This window comes from Cibotium barometz, chromosome 51 (genome assembly GCF_041138505.1).
Source record: "Cibotium barometz isolate CiBa-2024 chromosome 51, ASM4113850v1, whole genome shotgun sequence".
In the NCBI taxonomy this organism is placed as follows: Eukaryota; Viridiplantae; Streptophyta; class Polypodiopsida; order Cyatheales; family Cibotiaceae; genus Cibotium; species Cibotium barometz.
Genome location: NC_141096.1, coordinates 2,305,737 through 2,329,974, shown reverse-complemented (window position 1 = coordinate 2,329,974; position 24,238 = coordinate 2,305,737). Strand labels below are relative to the sequence as shown.

General features: G+C 46.0%; 1 protein-coding gene across 1 annotated transcript; it reads right to left on the bottom strand.

Annotated features, from left to right (window-relative positions):
• Window positions 1-456: 456 nt before the first annotated feature.
• LOC147609209 (uncharacterized) lies at window positions 457-21,069 on the bottom strand. The gene is made up of 4 exons (XM_086787412.1): window positions 20,475-21,069; window positions 19,457-20,310; window positions 1,902-1,953; window positions 457-1,818 (listed from the first exon to the last, which is right to left on the bottom strand). Exons 1-4 carry the CDS (start codon window positions 20,700-20,702, stop codon window positions 604-606), a joined length of 2,349 nt encoding a protein of 782 aa, XP_086643538.1. The 5' UTR covers window positions 20,703-21,069; the 3' UTR covers window positions 457-603.
• Window positions 21,070-24,238: the final 3,169 nt, after the last annotated feature.

The window sequence follows — 24,238 nt, the reverse complement described above, 5'->3', positions numbered from 1 at the left end:
GCTTCTAGGTCTTTTTTGGTGGAATTGACAGTGTAAAGAAGGCTCTGTTGAGCTGCAATGTGCAGTGCATGGCTAAGAAGGCAAGTGTGTTGATCGAATCAGGAGGGTAGACAAGTTAAGATTGTAGAATGGGTTGAGCTGTTTATGGTGAACCAAAAATAAAGAAACTACATGAGCTTGACAAACAAAAAGCCATGGCCCACGACTAAACCCTACCTCCTAGAGAAAAGAACCTGAAAAAGAACCATGCTGGAAGAGGAAGGCCAGCAAAGCAGCACACACAAATGCGGGACAAACCAGAAAAATACAGCATTTGAACAAAGGAACCTCCCACCCTGAAGTAGCAGTGTTGAAAGAGCACCACAGTAGAGCATGCAAACAGACATAGAAATCACCCACAACAATTTGGAAGCAGCAACCTCGAGCAAAATGAAATAGAAAAAAGAACAAAAGCTCTATAAGAACGTTCTGAATATCATCATTGCATCTTTTAGAGGACTAAAAAATACTCAAGCACCAGGTCCTGTACATAAATAGCCACAAGGTGACGTATTTAGACAAAATGTGATACAAAAACACATATCTGCATAAACTCAGACATATTTACTGCTGTCTTTCCTGTTGAATGGACATCAATATGCCAGCTGCTGACTCGGATGCAGCTAATGCTGGACGAGGAATGACCTTAATCACCTGCCCTTGACATCTCTTGGCTTGTCTAGCTAGTCTTTGCCCACCACAGTCATCTAAATTAGTTAATGGTAGTAAAGGAAAAAGATTCAAAGCATCTACTGCACGATCAGGTGAAAGATCAACACTCATTCCATCTTCCTGTACTCTGCTGCTCGTAGGCAGCTGACCCCCTTGTTTCTGCCCCTTCAACCACATCATTGCTTTGGTATCAGCCTCCATTGCCCCTCCAAACTTTGCCCCATCATCAGATCTGTATCCACCAAGACTTGTGACCGAGTTTTGCTCATCCATGTGATCACGGCCAGCTTTTTTTGATGACGCATTACATGGTGTAGAAGCCCATGCAGTAGCATTCAATCCAAGTGGCTGACTGTCTACTTGTCTAATACAGCTGCCCATGCCCCATTGATGTTGTATGCTTGGAACAACTGCTGATTTAACAGTGTGCGTAGATGCTTCTGCCTGCTTGTTGATCGATGCTACTGAAACAGTTGGAATGGCTTTCTCAATCCTAGAAGCAAGGAAATTTTGACTGTAGTTCATATGATTATACTGCATGGCATACCAATCATTAGCCAGGGGCCCAAGAGAAAGATTGTGGCACATAGCAGCATGCCAGTGATTACTGGAACCTACTGCAGCTGTATGTTCAGGCCTCTGATCATAACAAGGAAAATTGAAAGAAAACATTGGTTCCACTGGCCTTAAGACTGCTGATCCATATACTCCACCGCATGGTAATCCAGGAGGGAAACTACCGGCACAAGACTGATAGATGAAAGGCCTGGTCATGGGGGTCACGGGTCCCATAGGGTAACCCCACGCACTCATCCCGTCAGGGGTAAAATAGGGGTATGACTGGCCCAAAAGAGAGTTATTCACAACCTGAGCCCAGCCAGGACTCTGAGGAGTGAACCTTGGCTGAACCCCCGTCCCAAGCACCTGACCTTTGCACTCCTCAAGCGAAAAAACTTGAGTTTGTTTCTTTTCATTAGTGAGACTTTCTCGCTCATCAGTCTCACCCTCATCGGGAGCCAAATTAGGGCCAAGCTTGCCAGATGCTGCCCCAAGATACACGTGTTCATCATTCAATGCACTAGGAGTTTCTGCCAGTAACTGTTGAACCTGTAATGCATACAGCAGTATTAGAATCCGAACTCTACATGAAGTCCAACCTTACAGAAAAGCATTAAAACTATCAATTTTACCTTGATAAGTTTGTGTAGCTCAAAGACTTGATGTGAGAAAATTTGTTGTTGCCTGCAACACAAACACAAACACAACATTGCATGAGTCATGGCATAAGTCATCATGTTGATAATCTTATCTCCCTGTGCCGTAGGCCTGCCTTTGAAATTCAAAAGGAAGATATCTTAAAACATTAGATTGCTTCAAAAGGATTTACTTACTTTCAATTTTTTGTATTTACTGTTAAAGCTATTGTCATGATGTTGCATATTTCTATATTTGATTACTTAAGTGTGAAAGAATATTAGCACGGGTTATGTAAGGATTCTCTAAGTGCAGGTGTTTGACAAATAAAGAATAGCAACCGAAGAATTTAGATAAGACACTTGCACAAACAAATATTCGACTCTACTACTGTATTGCATAAACTGGAAGCAAGAAGCTCGTTGTACAAGCCTGTGGTGTGGGGGAGACGAAGGCCAAGGCTGAAACCTAAAAGACTTAAAGAAAGCCTACTAAATTGATCTCTTATAGAATCCCAACAGCAACTCAGGTCACACAAGGGCTAGGCTTGCTGAAGAATGCTGGTTGCTTTGCTATTCTGGGCTGATCTGCTGCCGGTTTGCCACTACAGCGGGCAGCTCTGCAGTGTTGCAGTGCAAGGGCTTGAAATGATGAAAATGAAGAATTAGGCAAGTGCCCGTCCCCAACCCTTGCAAGTCGTCTGCTAAAATGCTGGTTGGGTTGCAGGTCGATTTCAGGGGGACACCATCTCCCCTCCCTGATCCTTGAGGCTGGAGCCGCCCAACTCCATCCAAGCCAAAGGCCGGAGGTGGGTAAGCCTTTATGCAACCTCTTTGTACCATATATAAATACAGAAAACCCTAACACCAATCTCTCTCTTCTTCTCTCTCCTTTGTCTTAATCATGTTTAAGTTAGCATCTTGTTCTTAATCAAGCTTAGGGCTGTGGATCAGTAGAGCAAAGCTTCCGTGCATGCAACATTGGTATCAGAGCATTTAGGCTCAGCCCACTAAGCATTGTCCCAACAAGGAAGGTGTATAGTTCCAGCAGAAAGTATGCAACATGGTAGCAGATGGAGTGGTCTACCAACAGGTGAAGCTAGAGGAAGTACTCCCCGAGGGAATGTACACAAAACCAGTACATCATTAAGCTCTTAGATCAGTTCCAAAGGCCTAGCAAAAGGAATGATCAGTTCCGGCAGGTGACCCGACGTTGTGTTAAGGGTAAGGGAAAAGCAGGCATGGGGACAACAGTTGAACAGTGAACAAATGCTCAGGTCTTCAGCAAGACTTGGAAGTGGAGATCAAGAGTGAAGGTGTTCAGACAAAAATATCAATTAAAGTCAAAGTCAATAAAGTAGAAGTCAAAGTCAATAGCAGTCCAAGGAGGAAGGATGACAGAGTGTCCACCCCGTCATCAAGTTTAGCAGAAGGCAATGTCACGTGCACGCCCGTTCCATGGCTAAACATTTGCATGAAAAGTCTTAATCCTTGACTAATCATCAGTTAAGTCAGCATGTAGGTCACCATCAATAGCATCATCATTACCAGCAGTAGCATCAGTAATATCAGCATCAGTTATAGCATCATCATCAACAGCATCACCATCATCGGCATTGAGGGTGTAGGGTACCAGTCGGCAGCCTTACATGCCCTTGGGCAGTCGGCAGGCAGTTCTGGGGTCAGCAGCATACAGTTGAAAGCCAACCAAGTGGATCCAGCATCAGAATATAGCGCTGATTTTTATGACATTTTATGCCAAAATTCAGGTCCGAATAGTGGCCGAAAACAGTTTGTGCTGGCTGACCTGGTCCTCAGTGAAGTATATAAGCATAAGAGCATAATTCAGTTCATCATCCAGTTCAGTCATTCATTCATAAGTCTAGGCAGTAGAAGTTATGTAGAAAGGGGCCAGGGGTCAACCCCTTGGGGCTGACCAAGGCCCACATGTATGTACAAGCTTTTATGCAACCTTTTTGTACCATATATAAATACAGAAAACCCTAACACCAATCTCTCTCTTCTTCTCTCTCCTCTATCTTAATCATGTTTATCAACATCAATTGCGACAAAGGAGCATTACATATGTCACTACCCAGTATGCTATGAGATCTGTGGGAGGTTTCACCATTTGTTTCGTGAGGGATTTAGTCCACTCTCCAAAATCATTGACTTCCCGGACCAGCATTGCCTAGGCCTCTTCTTGCTTGAGCTCCGCAGACACATGGACACTTTCTTGAGAGAGCTTCGGCCCTAGCCACCCTGACTCCTCCCTTGCCAGCCAACCATCACTGGTTTCTTCCGGAGGTTGAGGACACCCATACAGTGGATTTTGAGGACCCACCTCAGGCTGCTCCGGACCCTCCTCGCCCGAGAGGAGTTACCTCGGACTAGGCCTCTGCATTCCAACATGCTCGACGCCCAACATGCTCGACGCCCCCGGCCCCCCGGACATCGGCCATGATCCTGTCATCAGCTCTAGACCTAGGACATGCTCCACCGCCATCGAGCTACCTTTCCATGTAACATAGCTGATGAGGGAGACCTCTCGGCCATACTCATTAGCCCCATGCTTGATATTTTGGAGAGTGGTATACCATCTATTGGGGGCTGATGTTCCTCTCATGTTCCACGTTCTTGGTATTCCATGATGAGTTTCCATGGACAATTTTGTACCACCCTAGTGAGATAGCTATGTTTTGTTTCTAATTTATTTTCCATTCCATGATGAGGTATGCCATGGACATTATTGTATCACTTTGGTCTCATAGGCCCATTGGGTCTTTAGTAGACACTTATGTTAGCGTTATTCATCTCCTGGTAGTGTGCCCAAGTTGTGTATCAGGGGTGCCCAGATTTATCCCGGGCAGCACCTTATTTTTTCCTCATGTTTAGGCCCTTGGATGTAGGGTTGGCCACCCATTATCACATGTTTATTTTTGTCCAGTTGTGAGACTTTTCTGGAGCAAGTGTAATATGCGGAAGCTTCGGAGAAGGATCGGTACTTCAAAACTCAGAAATCAGCACTCTTTTCGCGACGGAATTAACGCACAAACTGAAAGGAGATGTGCAGAAAATAGAGAGAGAAGGGGGAGATGGGGCCAGCCCATAGGGCTACCCCAATGCGAAGGTTTGCACTCTTAGTGTGGGAATGGGGGGAGATGTAGAACCACCCCCAAGGGGCCAGGAGGGCCCAGGCTGTGCCCACCAGCCATGGCATGGGCTGGAAGGGCTGTCGGCCAGCCCTAGTGCTTCTGGACAGGCAGCCGACAGGGTTAGAAACCCTACCCAGCAGGTCGGCCAGGTGTAGGGGGCAGTCCCACACCCATGCGCAGAGTGCCCAGCAGCCTGGTACTGTCCCACACAGGCATGCGCAGAGTGGCCAGCATGATGCATAATGTGAAAGCATTTTATTAAAAAAAACCTAGTCGTGAGGCTTTATAAAGCTGGCCGACTGGATGCTAAGGGGAGTATAAATACTCCAGCCAAGAATCAATGAAGCCATCTCATAATTCCCCAAGTGCTTAAGCAAAAAGGGGCCAGGACAGCCAAGAAGTTGCTAACGCAAAGGGGTGAAGGACTGAAGGTCAAGGGCAGGATTCTCCAGCCAAGAAAAGGTCAAGTTTCTGTATTTGTTTTCAGATTTACATCATTCTAATAAAGCAAATACACCATCCGTGGTGGGGGCCCTACAGAGGGTAATTGGGACCCAATACTGTGTCCTCTCCATCTCCCCCTTCTCTCTCTATTTTCTGCACATCTCCTTTCAGTTTGTGCGTTAATTCTGTCGCGAAAAGAGTGCTGATTTCTGAGTTTTGAAGTACCGATCCTTCTCCGAAGCTTCCGCGTGTTACATTGGTATCAGAGCATCAGGCTCAACCAGGCTAAACGCTGATTCAGTCCCATATGATGGTGTACAGGTCCAAGGTACAGGAAAGTACACGGATTCGAAGCCCACGGCAAGAACACAGATCGGGAAGAACTCCCAGGAGGTTTGTTGGTGGTGTTCCACAGTGCCAGATGGGGATGGCAGTTCCGTGAGCCAGATAGGTTCTCAGGTAATGGTCCCAAGGGAGGTTGATCCTCCAAGGGTGATGTGAGAGTGCCAAAATCAGCTCCAGGAAAAGAAGACCAAGAAGGTGTTCAGAGTTAGGGCAGGAATGGATTGTGGACTAGAGGAAGACCAGATGCATAGATCTTCATCAGAGACAGAGTGGTCTGGAGAACAGACCGGATTTTCAGAGAAAAAGGTTTTGCCAGAGATGGATGATGACAGAGGGACTTCGGGATAGGATTGGGATGATGACAGTCATCCAAGAGCAGGTTGGATTCCCGTCATCAAGTTTAGCAGAGGGGGATGTCATGTGCATCACAGATGCCATGGACAATCTCAGGGCTAGATCCAGAGGGGGCAAACAGATAAATAGTATGTACCAGATAGAGTTAGAGTGTGGAGCACAAAGTGGCCAGGTTGGACTTGGAGAAAGACCAGGGGGCAGTCGGCTGAGTACAGGAGCTGTCGGCTGTACCAGGAAGCAAGGTGGCTGAGGGCGCATGATGACAAGGCAAGATAACCAAGTCGGCTGAGTTAAAAGTCATTTAATGTATTCAGAACTGGCCGACCAGCAGTCGGCCAGCTCCTACCTTGTCCAAGAATCCTATAAAAGGCACCAAGTGCTCATAGAATTAATCATTCAAACCCACTAGGGGTTGGGATCACTAGAGGTCCCATAGGGGACAGATTTTAGGGTTAACCACCTTTTTATGAAGGCAGCCAAGGGCTGCAAGATATGTACCCTTTTTGTACCATAGTATATACTGAATTTCCAGCACTTCTCACTCTCTCTCTCTACTCTCTGTCTACCTGCGTTTTTGCATCAGATGGTGCGTTTTTGCATCAGAAGGTTTTCCAAGAGTGTTTAGGGCTGAAAGAAGACTACCCAGAGCTTCCGCGTGTTACAGCAAGTCGGCCAGCTTATCTTGGGGCTATATAAGGCTTGCCTCCTCCTCATTTGTACTCACTCTGACAGGGGCTTCCAGGCCCGGGTCCTCCCTTAGGGGAGTAGTTCATCATGCCCACGCATACGGGGACCACCCCTTGCACACGGCTAATTGTATCATTGCTTCTTCATCATTAAGCAGATTTGTTTTCCTTCTCTCTATGCCTATGTCTCACGCTTTCCGCTGCGCACTTTTGACATGTGTCATGGTATCAGAGCACCGGGTTGAGGCTCTTCTACAGAAGGTGTTTTGGCGTTTTTTTAGAGAGAAGGATTTCTGCGTTTTTCTATACTGCTGGTTGCAGAGGAGGAGGGAGCGTTTTGGCCTTGTCTAGGCAGCTGAAGGAGGTACATGGCAGTCCCTACTGGCTGCGTTTTCTGTAGATATGGGGCAGCAAGCAGGGGACAGCCTGGCTGCGTTTTCTGCAGATATGGGGCAGCAAGCAGGGGAGACACCATGGCTGCGTTTTCTGTAGATATGGGGCAGCAAGCAGGGCAGACAGCCTGGCTGCGTTTTCTGCAGATATGGGGCAGCAAGCAGGGGAGACACCCTGGCTGCGTTTTCTGCAGATCTGGGGCAGCCAGAGGAGGTGCTGAAGTTGCTGTGTTTTCCTCTTCCCCTTCTTCTTCTTGGTACACGTGCTGCCGGCTGTTTACAGCAGCGTTTTTTAAATTTTTGCATTAACTCATCTGCGTTCTTGGAGGCAGTGGAGGCAGGTGTTCTTTTTTAGGGATGGTGCCTTCCCACATGGCCTTGAGCCCTTGCTCGGCCAATCTTTGTTTTGTCAGAGTTTTCAGACTCATGGGTGCACACTTGGATTCTCATCCTCGAGGTGTGTGTGGAAGACAGTTAGCCTTTCTCGACAGCAGGGGGGTCTATGAGTTTGTGCCAGTTCAGCATAGTTTTGCTGGTGTACAGGTGTTTCCTTTAGGTTCTCAGGGTGTTCACCTTGAGAGGAGGATGTGGTTACTTGGCAGTGAGCCACTCCTATTCCCTAGGCAGATGGCCTTCTGGATTACAGGGTACAGGCACAGGAGTCTTCATCCCAAGGATAAGCATTGATTTGGGAGCTTGGTGTACAGGGTGATATCGGCATTCATGCAGAGACAGGCTAGGTCACTTGGTGACGAGAGCTGTTGTCGAGGTTCACAGGTACTTGCTCAGTTGCAGGATGGGTACATGATGCATGGCAGGTGTACAGGTTCATTGGGTACAGGTAGGTACCAGTGGAGCAGCAGTTTGGAGCAGATGATTGACATCAGATTGTGCTTTGGGATGATGAGTTGTGGATGGTTGGTTCCACATGGACACGTGACTAGTTGGTTGGGAGCTTGCCAGCTGGGGGTGTCAGGTTTTGGCAGGAGAGCTTTCTTGAGCTTAGTGCCATAGTCAAACACACCAAAGAGCTCAGGGGGTGTTGCCATGTGATTGGGTGACTCATAGGGGTGTGTGAGTAGTAGTCCCATCATGCGACGGCGAGTTATGGATACAGGTTTTAAAGGTCAGGTGCCAGCAGGTTTGTCAGCTACAGTGTTGGAGGTATGTTTCTTCCACTTGGAGTGTTAGCAGGACAGAGAGGCATTCTTGGACCGAGGGATACATGGAGATCCGGAAACCTTGTATTTGGAGATTGGTGCTCAACAAGCTCAGAGTTGGAGGCTTGAGTACCAGGGTTGATGTAGACATTGTGGGCCTCTAGGGTGTCTAGAGGGGGTGCCAACAGGGAGACAGTTTGGCGGTGTTCTCTAACGAGCAGATTTTTTTCTTGGAGGTAAGAGTCAGACGACATCCTTTCTTGGGCTGAAGAGGGAGCACATTGTGTGACAGGTGTGATATAGATTGGGTTGGAGATATGGACATATGGTGGTTCATTCTTTGGATTTTGTTGGCCTTCTAGATCCGGAGCAGTTTCTTGGAGCAAGTGGCAGAGGCGGGAGCAGATCGACTATTCGACTTGCTTTGGAGGTTTCCTTTTCCAGCTCCTTGGACCGGTTTCACTCCCAGGATCTGAGAGGGGGTGTTAGCATTATTCATCTCCTGGTAGTGTGCCCAAGTTGTGTATCAGGGGTGCCCAGATTTATCCCGGGCAACACCTTATTTTTTCCTCATGTTTAGGCCTTGGTTGTAGGGTTGGCCACCCATTATCACATGTTTATTTTTGGCCAGTTGTGAGACTTTTCTGGAGCAAGTCGGCCAACTTATCTTGGGGCTATATAAGGCTTGCCTCCTCCTCATTTGTACTCACTCTGGCAGGGGCTTCCAGGCCCGGGTCCTCCCTTAGGGGAGTAGTTCATCATGCCCACACATACGGGGACCACCCCTTGCACAGGGCTGATTGTATCATTGCTTCTTCATCATTATACAGATTTGTTTTCCTTCTCTCTGTGCCTATGTCTCACGCTTTCCGCTGCGCACTTTTGACAACTTAATCTCTCTCTCTTTCTCTCTCTCTCTCTCTCTCTCTTCACACACACCCACTATGGATTTCTTTGATCCACAATAGCTTCACCCTAAGTGGGCAGATCTACCACGAAAAACAATATTATGATCAATTAGGGAGTTGCTAGGCGATCATCGATGCCGTCTTCAGGACCTGCGAAGGTCAGGATACGTCCCACGTGTGCAGAGGTTGGATAGTGCTATTAGCATATTCACCCCCGATTTCTGCCCATTTCTGGTGTCCTTTTGGTCCCTTTTGTATGGCCCTTGATTGTGGGCTGGCCACCCCTTTTTTTCATATTTTTTTGGGATTTTTCCCAGCCCTTTTGGTATTTTACCAGTCGGCCAGCTCCTCTGCTCTAGTCGGCCAGCTCTCCTCACCTATAAATAGGTGGGGCTGGCCTCTCCCTTTTCTTTCAGTCTTGTACATATTTTGCTCCCTCACTTATGAGACTTCTAGTGTCTCTTGCTTGGGACTGTTTTGCTTCAGTATATTTAGCATAGATTGCTCCATAACTCTCTCTCTCTTGCACTCTCTATTCAGCACACTCTAGTGCCACTTTGCTTCCGCTCTGTGCACTCTTTCATGGTATCATCGCTCCCGGTTCAGCAACTCCTCTGCTGCCCCCCATTCAGCCCTATTCTGCGTTTTTCTCAGATTTACAGCCTCTTTGTTGCTGCGTTTTCTGGACAGCACCTGTTGGTCACTTTCTCTCCAGATTGGCTTCATTGCTTGCAGCCGTCACGTAATTTTCTGATCAGCGTTTTTCTCCACGTGGAGTTTGGACATTGGCGGCCTGTTTTTTTCAGGACAGCAGCCCTTCTTTTGCTGCGTTTTCCTCTCCGGTGGTCATTCCCTTTTGCAGAGGGGGTTTGTGGTGGTTTGGGCTTTGGTGGCACACTTGGTACCTGGAGGACACTTCTTCTTTAGAGATTATGTTTTTTTTTTTTGAGGAGAGCCCAAGCTACTGTCCTTGTTGTTGCCTTTCCCTCTTGCACCTCTTACAGCATATTCCCAAGCCCTGTGTGGCTGCCTTTCCTTTCTATATCAAATCTGCATTTTTTGCTTCCCTCTTCTGGTGACCTCAGGGTTGTAGTTACAGTCGACAGAAGCTTCTGCATTTTTTGTTACAGGAGCATTTTTGGGTGCTGTCTAGTCTCTTAGGGCTGCGTTTTGGTGGGAGGAAGGGCCCTATATCAACGTTTTTTGATTTGGACAGTTTTATTTTAAGAGGGTTGGTCCTATTGATTGGATCAATGATGACAGCTTCAGATTTGGCTCCCGTACCACTCTTGTTATTTCCTAGATGATGAGGCAGACAAGTTGGATGGTGGTAACTTTCAGTCATGGAAGTTGCAGGTTACTTCTATTCTCAGGGAGTATGGTTTGATGGAGTTTCTCTCGTACAAGAATCGGCGCTTGCCGGACCTTGCTTCTGCAGAGGATGTGTGTCGGTGGAGGAAGACTGACGGACATATCTTTGGCTTTCTCCTCCTGAATTGTCAAGATTCGGTTCTTCATACTTCATCTATGCTCCTAATGATGCTTCTACTTTCTATGTGTGGCAATTGCTTTGTGACCTGTATGGTGATGCCAGTGATCGACAGATGGTTTCTACTTTTGGGTGCTATGCAGCCAGTGACCTTATGGATACTTCTTTTGGAGATGTTCCTACAGCGAAGGATAGCGGGCCAGTTATGCTCACTCCATCTGAGGAGTTTGTTTCTGCTGTTGCCTTGCCTTCAATTTCTGTGCATACTTCTCCTTGCCAGGATGATATATCTGGTAATGTTTTTGTGGAAGACAATGGGCTATCTATGCTCAGAGCTTTTGAGGGAGATTTGTCTCCTATTGCTTCACCTCTGATTTTTTCTTCGTCAACCAGTGAACCAGGATGTGTTGCTGGTCCCTTTGCCTTCTATGGAGGAGCTGCTTCTACAGTGTGTGATGCTATTGAAGAGGCTACTACTACTTCAATTACCACTACTGTGAATGTTCCTATTTCCCTTAGGAGTTGGAGCAGATAGACTCTATTTCTTTTGAGGGTATTATCTTCTTGGAGCTTTAGGCTTCTAATTCCTGTGACACTATGTTTATATTTGGGTTTGGCACCGATATTTGGCGCAGCACGACGCAACCTACATGGTTGTTCTCTTCTAGAGAAGCAGTGTACCAGGCAGCTTGTTCTGTTGCTTTTGTCGCTGAGTTGCTGTGGAGATTGCTTGTGGAGCTTTCCTGGTACCTGTTGTTGCTGATTTCTTTTGTCTTTGACAGAGGACGACTTCTTCGGCTTCTCAGAGTTTGTTCAGCATCTGGTGCTGAGAGGGGGTGTTAGCTCTCCTCCTCCTTGCTTTCAGCCCAAGACTAATCCAGCCCTAGAGCCCATAAGCTTTCTTCTCCAACCCCTTGAGAACCCTAGCTTCAGTCAGCCCTAGGCGCCTGCATTCAGCCCTGATTCAGCCTCAGTTCAGGCCCAGATTCAGCATACCATTCAGCCCAGTTCAACGCCAGATTCAGCAGTTTGAAGCCCTGCGTTTTTGCACAGCCGTACAGCAGTTCTCTGCGTTTCTGTTCCAGTCGTACAGCAGCAGCCCTGCAGCCCCTGTTTCTCATGCGTTTTAGTCCACAGCATCCCTACACTTGAGCGTTTCTGTCCACAGCAGTTTCCAGCCCTGAAGATTCAGTCTACAGCAGTTTCCAGCCCTGAATCTGCTGTTTGCATCAGTGTCCAGCCTTCTGTGCATCATCCACACATGCAACAGTCATCTGGTGAAGGTAACACAACATTCAGAAGTGTTTTCAGCATTCTAACATAGTGTAGAACAGTCCACCTTCTTCTTCTCTCAGCCTCAGGTGTGCAGCCCTTCCTCATGCCCTTGGGAAGAGTGCATAGGCTCGAGATCAAGTCATTGAGGTGTTTCTACAGCAGTGTACAGATCAGCCACTCTCCGATCCTCCGAGATCTTGCGTTTGGCTTATCTACAGTCCAAAGTCATTCTCTCTAAAGAAATAAAGCAAATACTATCTCGTTATCGGGATAGGGGGCCCTTCAGTGGGTAATTCGGGACCCAATCTAGTGTACAGTTCTCATCTCTCTCTCTCTCTCATCTCTTTAAAGTTTGAAGTATTGAAATGGATTGCTAAACTCACGAAACTCAGGATACAGAAGACGGTGTGAGCATTTGTGTGACAGGATCTTCCAATACAAAGACTTCCGCTGCGTATCACATTGGTATCAGATTCAGATTGTCCACACACACCGTATCCTAGCGTGTCCTTGGATGGTTAGATTGCGTTCCGGCACGACCACCGACTTCAGCATCATGTCTACAGGAGAGAGTACTCATCAGCCGGAAGACGTCTCCCCCGAAGGAGACCTCGTTCTTCCGCCTACAGCAGACACCATAGCTCTTCTTAGAGCTCAGAACCAGTTACTCATGGAGCGTCTCCAACTCTTGGAGGCAGCAGCAGCACGTCCTTCTACACCTCCAGCAGCACCCGACTACATCTCCCTCTTCTTTCAGATGGAACAACAAAGGAGAGAGGACGAGGCCCGAAGGAGAAGAGAGAAAGAAGAAAGACGGGACTATGAGGAAGCCCAACGCAGGATTGACGAAGACCGGCGTCAGGCTGAACTCACCGCTCGGGAACACCAACGTGAGCTTGATCGAGAACGTATGTTACTCGAACACCAACGGGAAAAGGAGGCCATACACTTGAGGTATCAGCAGCTCTCCTCAGTCTCCCCAGTCATAGGTGTCACCAGCCAGCAGCCCGCAGCAGCATCAACCACCATCATTCGCAGTCAACCAAATTTCAGTAAGTATGATGGTAAGTGTGATCATTCTTCAGTTAATCAATTTATTCATCAATTTAATGCTCATTTTCCTTTAGCTAAGATCACAGACCCACAAGACAAAGTCCACTTAGCGGCTCCCCATCTCACTATCTCACTGGTGAGGCAGTTACTTGGTGGCAGCATTGGTCTAGTATTCATACAGACCAGGCCATAGGTGTCACAGCCTTTGACTGGGACATCTTTGTCCGTGACCTGAAGACCAGATTTCTCCCGCCCCAGTACATGACCGGTCTGAAAGACGAGTTCTATGGACTCAGACAGAACGGATCCCCAGTGCTTCAGTTTTCCGGTAAGGTTATTACTTTAGCACAGCAGTTAGGGTTATCTGAGCAGGCCAAGATGGAGCAATTCATTCGTGGATTGGACTCCAACATTCGGTTCACAGTTCGTAACTTTGAACCAAGTACATATGACCGGGCTCTGACTCTCGCTCAGAATGAAGAAATGAAGCTCAACGGGGGCAAGCCCAAGCAGACATCTCAGTCCAGTACCAAACCCCAGCAGCAGCAATCAGCTGCACAGACAGGGAAAGGTAACGCATCTTCTAAAGATGCTAAGAAGGACAGCAGTAATAGCTCCAGTTCAGGGGGTAAGAAGGATAAAGAACCTAAGAAAACCCCTGACGAAAAGGCTAAAGCAGGCATTACTGGAGGTTATCTTCCTCCAGAGGAGCAAAGGAAGTACCAGTCAGAAAATAGATGTTTTTTCTGTCATATTATAGGGCATGGTAAGAAGGATTGCCACAAATGGCAAGCGGCACAAGCTGCCAAAGCTCCTTCTGCCACAGTTGCCACAGCCTCCCCAGCTCCTCTAGCCCCGTCTATTACCTCAAATGCAGTTCAACTTTTACCTTCCATGCATCCTATGCCATCCGTGGTATTAGATGCTAAGCAGGAGGGTGAAAGCGATGCTGCTCAGAAGAGCCTCATCCGAGCTTATGGCTCTGCTCAAGGCCGACAGTTTGTAGTCCTTTTCGATATGGGCAGTTCTGAAGACGCCATCTCTCCCCAGTTGGCTAATAAATTGAACTGCACATTAGTCCCATATCATCTGGATGTGGACGGGTTTACACCTGGTCTTCGCACCCACATTTCCCAGAAGGCACAGCAGTTTGCCTTTGAAGTTCAGAAGGCTTCATTTCAACGAGATTTCATCGTCTCACCTTTGTTGGGGTGTGACATGATCTTAGGAATTCAGTGGTTCCGTCAGTATGAGCCTATTCCCGATTGGGGGCAGGACACTTTTACTATTTGTAAAGGTTTTCCTGAGCCTGTCATGATTCGTGGGGATAGAAGCATTCATGGCATCCCATTGATTTCACATCTCCAGGCCAGACGAGCTATCCGCAAGGGAGCAGAAGGAGCACTCCTTTATGTTCGTGCTCAAACAGCCTCTCCCTCATTAGTAGCATCCCTTACATCTTCAGTCCCTCAGTTAGCAGACCTCCTATCCAGACACCAGGACATTATGCTTAGGGACGATCTCCCGCCCAGTCTCCCACCCTCTCGCCTTGAGGACCATCACATTGATTTGGTCCCTGGATCAGATCCTCCTAGCAGGTTTCCCTATCGTCTTTCCAAGACTTTAGAGGGCGAGTTGGAAAAGCAGTTATCTGAGCTTCTCCGAGCCGGTTTCATTCGGCCTTCTTCCTCCCCATTTGCTACACCTATCCTATTTGTCCAAAAGAAGGACAAGTCTGCACGCCTTTGTGTAGACTACAGGGCATTAAACCAACTCACTATCAAGAATAAGTTTCCTATGCCCAGGATAGAGTACATTTTGGAGCGTTTAGATGGTGCTAAGTTTTTCACTAAGATCGACCTCAAGAGTGGTTACCATCAGGTCCGCATTTTTGAAGCTGACATTCCAAAAACAGCTTTCAGGACAGAGCGTGGTCACTACGAGTTCGTAGTCATGCCTTTTGGGCTTACAAATGCACCAGCAACGTTCAATAAGATGATGTCTAGGATTTTGGCAGTTCACATTGGGAAGTGTGTTTTCATATTCCTTGATGACATACTAGTCTTCTCAGCCACACTGCGGAGCAGCATGAGAAAGATGTGGAGAAAGTCTTGCAACTTTTGCGAGATAATCAGCTCTACATAAATGCCAAAAAGTCTATATTTGGTGTTAAGGAAGTACAGTATTTGGGCTACATCATCGGTTCCGATGGAATTAGACTGGACCCATCAAAGGTTCAGGAGATCTTAGATTGGGACATTCCTAAGACCGCCCAAGAAATCCGTTCATTCGTAGGTCTTTGTCAGGCCTATAGCACACATGTCCATCAGTTTTCCAACCTTGCAGCACCTCTTACCGACTTGCTCAAGGGGGTGAAGACTCGCAAGCAGAAAGTCTCAGTTACAGGTAAGGCACTTGATGCATTCCGTGCACTCCAGAAAGCTGCCTCAGAAGCACCTGTATTAAAGTTAGCATCATGGGACGAACCTTTCGAGGTCATCACCGATGCCAGCAATGTAGCCATAGGTGCAGTCCTCCAGCAGGACAATAGACCCGTGGCATACTATAGCAGAAAGTTGGATGTCGCTGAAAAGAATTATTCGGTATATGACAAAGAGCTTTTGGGTGTGATCACAGCGCTCAAACATTGGAAGCCTTTTCTTTATGGACAGGCTTTCACAGTGAAAACAGACCACCAAGCACTTAGTGGCTTCAGACTATGCCAAGTGCCCAGTGGAGTGATCGACAGGCCAGGTGGAGTCAAATCTTCCAACAGTTTGGAGGTATGATTGAATACATCCCTGGTAAGCATAACCCAGTAGCAGATGCTCTCAGTCGAAAGTCCAGCATCCAGGCAGTCCAAGAAGCTACCATTCTCGAAATCACGGGGAAGGACTTGGATAGTATGAAAGACCAATATGTCGACTCCCCTGAGTTTGGTACTCAGTATAGTTTGGCCCTCACTTCTGAGCCTGGCCACTATTCAGTACAGAACAGTTGGTTGTTCTACAAGAACCGTCTCTGTGTTACTCGGGAAAAGCGTTCTGCTCTTCTCCACGATGCCCATGACTCCTTAGTTGGAGGACATAGGGGTATCAACAGTACCCTCGAGAAATTAGAACGGTCCTTTTATTGGCCAAAGATGAGGCGTGATGTCTATGCACATGTACAAGCCTGTAAGATTTGTCAAAAAAGTCAAGGTTCCCCATACAAAGAAGGCAGGTTTACTTCAACCTATGCCTTTCCCCGACGGACCTTTTATCGACATATCTATGGACTATGTAGGACCTCTACCAGCATCCACTGGATCCCGTAACACTCAGTGTTTTACCATTGTGGATCGCTTTAGTAAGTTCTGCATGCTCATCCCATGCAAGCATACGGCCACAGCCCAGGACGTAGCCCGTCTGTTTCTCAAGCATTGGTATCCAATTTGTGGTTTGCCTAGCACCATAACATCAGACAGAGATTCCAAGTTTACTTAGCATTTCTGGAGGGCATTATTTGAAAACTTTGGAACTAAGTTGCAGTTGTCTAGTGCATGATGTTTTCCATGTTTCTTGGCTAAAACCATATGTTGGTCCAAAAGTATTTGATGTTTCAAATGAACAGCAGCCAGACGTGGTAGACGAGGCAGAAGTGATTGAGCCTGAGCAGATCCTTCTTCATCGATGGAAGCATGGTTCCGGTCAACGGATTCGTCAGTTCTATACGAAGTTCCGAGATCGAGGCACCCACGAAGCCGTATGGCTCGACGAGGAGTTCTTCCAGGAGTACCCCCAGTTATTGGCGGACTACTTGGAAGCCATGAACCTGCCGCCAAGCTAATCAGGAGGGAATGTCACATGCACTCTGCACTCAGTGCATGGTGACAAGATGGCTCATCATCAGAAGTGCAGCAGTTGTACAGTTTTAGAACCCAATAGGATGATAATTGTCGTACGCCGTGACCCCATTGTACATCCTCAGTCCAGGATAAGTCAGGCACGAGCTACGTAGGTCATTCCTCAGCCTTAGCAGGTCAGTCAGTCAGTCAAGTCCCTTAACCCACTTGGAGAGAATCATTCATGCATGTAGAGTCAGTAGAAGCCTTAGGGTTTGCATCAGAAAGCACTCTGCATCTTGCATAATATGCATACATATACATGTGCATCATTTAGAACATCCCCGAAGCCTTAGGGAATTTACTGGGATTTATCTGGTATTTTTTCCATATTTATTAGTATTTATTTAGCATTATTTGCATTATTGGCATTTATAAATATTAACTTTATTAAATGACCAACCTCCAGTTAGTATAAATAGGCTTGCCTAGAGCCTCTTTTCTCATTCAGTCTTCATTGTGCTAAGAGCTCTCCTCCTTGCTTTCAGCCCAAGACTAATCCAGCCCTAAAGCCCATAAGCTTTCTTCTCCAGCCCCTTGAGAACCCTAGCTTCAGTCAGCCCTAGGCGCCTGCATTCAAGCCCTGATTCAGCCTCAGTTCAGGCCCAGATTCAGCATACCATTCAGCCTAGTTCAACGCCAGATTCAGCAGTTTGCAGCCCTGCGTTTTTGCACAGCCGTACAGCAGTTCTCTGCGTTTCTGTTCCAGCAGTACAGCAGCAGCCCTGCAGCCCCTGTTTCTCATGCGTTTCAGTCCACAGCATCCCTACACTTTAGCGTTTCTGTCCACAGCAGTTTCCAGCCCTGAAGATTCAGTCTACAGCAGTTTCCAGCCCTGAATCTGCTGTTTGCATTAGTGTCCAGCCTTCTGTGCATCATCCACACATGCAGCAGTCATCTAGTGAAGGTAACAAAGCATTCATAATTGTTTTCAGCATTCTAACATAGTGTAGAACAGTCCACCTTCTTCTTCTCTCAGCCTCAGGTGTGCAGCCCTTCCTCATGCCCTTGGGAAGAGTGCATAGGCTCGAGATCAAGTCATTGAGGTGTTTCTACAGCAGTGTACAGATCAGCCACTCTCCGATCCTCCGAGATCTTGCGTTTGGCTTATCTACAGTCCAAAGTCATTCTCTCTAAAGAAATAAAGCAAATACTATCTCGTTATCGGGATAGGGGGCCCTTCAGTGGGTAATTCGGGACCCAACAAAATAGCCCTAAATCTATTGTATTGTATTGTATTATTTACAAAGAAAATGTTTACAACTGAATTTCCAAGTACAAAATGTGACTGAAAATGATGATCCCAGATCTCAGCCCAATACACTTGTTGTAGATCTTCCTTAGCCAGCCCTTAGCCCAGAGAATTACTATGCAAAAGACTTAAAAGATTGATGGAATATGAGACAATCAAATGACACTCTTTATATAGCAAAACCACTCCAAGTTGACCAGTCCCTTTTGACCTACAAAAAATTGTCAAAAAATACTCCAAATGCTTTAATATTGTGCCCAAAGGGTGTCCCATTTACGGGTGCCTTGCCTGGGCACCTAATGGGATTCAAACAGCCCCCAAATCAGCCCCAAAATTAAATGTCCAAACTAGACCAAAAATACCATAAACCTGGTCGTCTATCCCTGTGGAGTCAGGTGCATCACAATAGATTGGTTTTCCACCTTGGGCCAGTATTCAAACTTACAGCTTGCAAGTAATGACTTAGAATCTATGTCACTTTGATCCTGCTCTCCTTCGGAAAACTTGTCCTCAAGCATCTTGCTTATTCGGTACGTGTAACGTAACACCACATATACAAATAAACAAATATATACAATGTGGATGAAGGGCTAGGCAGCAATGCTAAATAGTACTAAGGTATGGACAGTGTGTTGGAAGGGTAATTTATGTTTCGGCTAACTTTGTGTTATTTTGAGATGGTTGCAATACCTTGCATTATGTTTCGGCTAACTTTGTGTTATTTTGAGTTAGTGGTGTTACCTCTTCTATTCCATTTTAGATAAGGGCTCACAACATGGACCGATTGTCAACAAAACCCTAATCCTAAGTAGTGACCTAACCCTGACACGTGCATCTGAGGACTAAGGATGATGCATGTTACCTTTTACTCCTCACAAATGCAATCTGTATATGAACCAAGCAAAGCAAAGTGTACAAGTGTAAATGGCATGGCCTTTTACTTCGTCAAACTTGCCAGTGCAAACACTTAAACCTCATCCTACAAGGCAAAAATCAACACTAAGAGTGAGCCCATCCAGGTAATACACATTTACATTTGTAAAATCTTGAACGATCCCTTTCAATCATGTACAGCTATAAATTCAGTATGCAAAACCAAGAAAATTGGTAGAGAAAATTAACAAGCATAAGCTAAGACTACTAGTAAGAGCCTCACCTAAGGATTGCTTTACGAGCTTTCCAGAACAACCGTTGCCCAACTGCATGTATCACATCCTTGGGTTTGATTGAGGAATCCAAAAACGGCCATAGCATTAATGACTTTGAGTCATCACAAATAGAAGCACATTGGCATGTTTTGGCATCTGCTATACTGAGTATGTTTGGCATATCGCCTTGACTCACAGCCCCTGACTTAGGGAGAGGCCCTGCATCACTGGCTACCAATTGTTGACTGGATTGCCCTGGTGAACATGTTGAGGGATCATGTTCATCAAATCCACCACCAGAAGTTTCCTGAACTGATCGCTCAGATTGTACTCTGTGTGTCGCACCTGTGTTCCCATCAGCTTCTCCACTTTCACAGCTTGCAGCTCCACAACCCTGGCTCCCTGTAAACAAGCCTTCATTGGCAGTGGAGACTACTTGTTGCAGATTTGGAAATTCAGAGTTAACCCTGCCATTTGCAGAGCTGTCATAACGTTTGAGAGGATTCCCTGGTATCCTACAGACTGACTTTCCACGTGCCTGACCATGATGAAGAGTCCGAGGAGACAATCCTGTGAGACACAAGTCAATATAGTCCTTCGACTTTTTTTCCAACACCCTCCCACCAGAGTTTCTACTTCTTGTTCCTGTTTGTGGGACTCCACAAGGACCTAAAGCCTGTTCTGATTGTGGCCCTGAAACTCTCTGTAAATCATCCTTGTTAACCACTGCACTACAGCTGCTCAAGCTACCACTGCTTGTGCCATAGGACGGCTTAACGTATGTGCGAACCTTTTGACTGGCATTGGCATATGGCAATGTGGAAGGCATATAGCATGGAAATCGGCACTCTTTTGAACCATGCTGTACCCAACAACCAAGCAACAACAAGAGTCAGATTGAAATACCAATTGAGTAAGATAAGGGCATGTAACCTCCTCGATCTAATGCAAATCACAATTGCAGACTTCAACATACATGTTATTTGCTTACTTTTAATTGTACACTCAGACAGATTAGGGTCTGACCTGCTGATGGTAGAGAGGCACTACGGCAGGTCGGTTTGATGGCACACAGCCATCGTAGGGGATGGTGAATTGCTCATACAGGGCCATCTTGTTGCGAGGCGGGGCCCTTGGTCCTGCTTTTTCAGTCTCATTCACATGCAGCCGAGGAAACAGAGGTCCTGTCTCTCCACCTGAGGAGCCTCCCTTCTGTTGATTTTGCTTCACCCCATCTCCTTTCGAAGCCTTCATGGCTAACAGGGTCTAAGCATCAGAATGCTGCCTGTTAAGGACTTCCAGGATCAGCAACGGCAGTTTCTGGAACTCTCTTTCCCGGTAGATTTCCTGCCCCAGAACTTAGGGTTAGGGTTATGTTTTTAGCAAGGCAGAAAGGGTGAAGGTTTCATGGCAATGCTTTCTTCACACAGTTTTAGTTTTTCAGATTTCTTCAATCGGGGTCGGATTAAGAGCAATCTGCAAAGGGGAGGGTTTCACAGCAAAGTCAGAGACAGTCTAAGGCATTTGAGAACATCATGCACATACACTTCAGAGTTTCCTTTCCACGTCAGCATTGCCCAACCACCATCTCCCTCAACCAATCACCTCCTCGCTTATGATCGTGCCGCCTTTTTATCCCGTTTATGAAATATCTTAAACTCCAAAAATTCTTTTGATCATTAAAAAAAATGAAATGCAACTTACAAGGTTGCCAAATGAGATAGAAAAGAACCTTAGGAAGGGGGTAAAGCGATGTGGAGATAGCCCTGAGGGGGTAAAGGGTTTTCTTGATGGGTGGTAGGGTTTTCTTGATGGGTGGCGTACTCTACACACATAACGCAAGCGCCCACACGCTTGGTGCTTGGCTAGAATTCCCATCAACCTTTTATGCATGTCACACCAGCGTCAAGCTTCCGACATGCCATGGGGCAAATGTGAGTATCCAATCCCAATCATGTTGCCATTAGTTTTTTCGCATCCTTCATGGAAACTTTTGCACAAGCTAGGCCGACTCAATGTGAGAATCCAATCACAATCATGTTATCAATAGTTTTTTCACATCCTTGGTGGAAACTTTTGCACAAGCTAGGCCCTGACTCAATGCGAGAATCTAATCTCACAATCATGTTATTGATTGTTTTTTCACATCCTTTGTTTTGAAACTTTTGCACAAACAACCATACAATTTCATTGTTGAGTTTGTAGAGAGTTTTTTTTTAGCATGTCACGCCAATCAAGCTTGGACATGCTATGGGGCGAATGTGAGAATCCAATCACTCATGTTGCCACCATTAGTTTTTTCACATTCTTCATGGAAACTTTTGTACAAGCTAGGCCGACTCACTGTGAGAATCCAATCATAACCATGTTATCGGTAGTTTTTTCACATCCTCCATGGAAACTTTTGCACAAATAACGAGACCATTTCATTGTTGAATTTGTAAAGAGTTTTTGTTGCAACATTCAAAAGGTAGGCTCCAAAGGAAAAACCCAACTTGGGCGTAAAAGGATTGGAGTTGTAGCATCATATAGGTAGCCTTATCTGGCATGCAATATTGCTCATTTGAAGATATGGTCTTGTGTGGAGTGGTCTCACCAAAAGCCTCCTTGGCCATAGCTCAAACCCCCTACTACTCCCAAAGAGGCTTTTGGTGAGACCACTCCACTCAAGTCCATATCTTCAAAATGAGCAATATTGCATCACTTATCCGGTATGCAGTATTGCTCATTAGCCTTGTCGAATCATGTGACGTTTGGCACTCTCTACATTAGAGATGCAATGCAACTTGCCAATCATGTGACATTTGGCACTATTTGTAGTAGAGCCGCAATGTAACTTATGCAACTTTCTATGTTGATGCACATGTGCGCTAGCTCATCTATCATGTCCTCACTTTGTTGTCATATCGAATTCTCCTTACTAAGGGGGTGAAGGCAGAGCTTCCTTTGCCTAGATGGAGGACAACAAGGAGGTATCCTTTGTGGTGGTTCTCTCTCTTCACAAAGGTGGGTGGAGAAGAAGCTAATGAGAGGGATAAGCCTACAAATAAACCTGTCAACAAGTAAGCATCTATCAAGCAAGCAAGATTCAATAGAACATAAACAAGAGGGTTTGGAGGAGAAGGAGAGCTTACGCATTCTATTGTAAGGGAATGAATGTATATTGCTTAATGTCAAAAATGACTTACATATATAAGTGACTAGCAAGCTGAACAAAACTTTAAAAAACAGTCATCACGACCCACTAGTTATATTCAAAAACAAGTATATACACCGAGTTAGTGACTTCCCTATTTAGCATGAAGCTCATGATAAGGCTGCTTTGTAAAGTCCAGCATCGTCTTACAAACGATAGGTCTCATAGTTGGATGCTTAGAGATCAGGCTTCTTCGAGACTACATGTTGGCCAAGGCGAGGTTATGTTGGTGTTAAATTGGAGTTGAATTGTTGAATTGGAGTCGGAATAGAGATGTATTCTTTGAAGCTCTTTAGAGGTACCTCCAAGGTCAATGGTGATCCAAGCAATGGGTCGTACCATGGGCCACACTTGTACCCTCATCTAGAGATGTACCTAGAGGGTTGTCATTGACAAGAATATTGTAGGTGCATGTGTTTGTGCATCCCATGAGATGCAAGATGGGGAAAAAAATGTCATGCCTATAGTGAAATATGTAGGCGATGTGCATAGGCAATGGGTGAAAGGTGCACCCCATGTGTGTACTCCAATCTCGAAGATTTCTCTAACTCACAACTACTTTCTTCGACTCTCTTTATTGCTTTCTTCGACATTTACCTTTTGTCTTCTTTTTGGGGAATCCAGGTCACAACGTTTTGGCGGTACCCCTCTTTAAGTGGACGAGAGTTTTGTATCAAATTTGGGCCCATAAACAATTAGAAAGTAGTAGATATGGTGAAGCATGGGGGTGAGAATTACCAAGTTGCATTGGTGCCAAAGGGAAAGCCAATGACCACAACCGACTTGTGCTAAGACCAGTGTCTTTTGATCGGCATAAACCTTTGGTCGATTTGGACCTCCCTTGGTGTATAGCCATCCATGTACTCTCTCCACGTCTAATTATCATTTAGGAGATAGGGCTTGCACCACTTGGGTTGCACTCCTAGATGACTCGCTTCAAGGTAGTCCCTTGGGTTAAAAAACTGCCAACCTCCTCTTTAGAGCACTCGGTGGGTGTTGAGAATCATGGATCAAGGTCTCCTAATGACAAAACATCTACCTAATCAGAACCTAATCCTACACTAAATTTTTCTTTCTTCCTTGCTTGTGTGACCATCTACCCTTGTTTGTTTCATTCGTATGCATAAATCATAGTGGGTACATAAGAAATCGATTTGCATCTCATAAATTGATTGCATATGTCATACCCCCTTTCCTTGTTGATTGTTTTTCACACTCCATGCATGTAAAAATGTTTACCTCTTCCCCCTCCCAAACCGATTTACAAGTGCATGCGGTTTTAACCTGTGAAATGGCACTCTTCTATTTCACGAGGTTCTCACTAACCCCACAGATAACATTGAGCCGATTTGAAATTAGTGGTCCTACCAATTCTACATCACTAACCCCACTTCTCCACTGACACACTCATGACCCAATAAACTTGCTATCTCATGAAGTTAGCACCCTGCTATCTCACGAAGTAAAAATCTGATATTTCATGTGCAAAGCATTTCACGGACTAACCACTTCACGTGTTAAGCACTTCATGGACTAACCACTTCACGTGTTAAGCACTTCACATGCTAAGGTGTTAAGCACTTCACGGACTAAC

Excerpts from the sequence above, each read along its gene's own strand:
- LOC147609209 (XM_086787412.1), bottom strand. The coding sequence starts at position 20,702 with ATGAAGGCTTCGAAAGGAGATGGGGTGAAGCAAAATCAACAGAAGGGA. Across the intron at positions 20,311-20,474 it reads TGCCTCTCTACCATCAGCAG|CATGGTTCAAAAGAGTGCCG; the intron begins GTCAGACCCTAA and ends TGTTGGGTACAG. Across the intron at positions 1,954-19,456 it reads GCTCGTAAAGCAATCCTTAG|GCAACAACAAATTTTCTCAC; the intron begins GTGAGGCTCTTA and ends TTTGTGTTGCAG.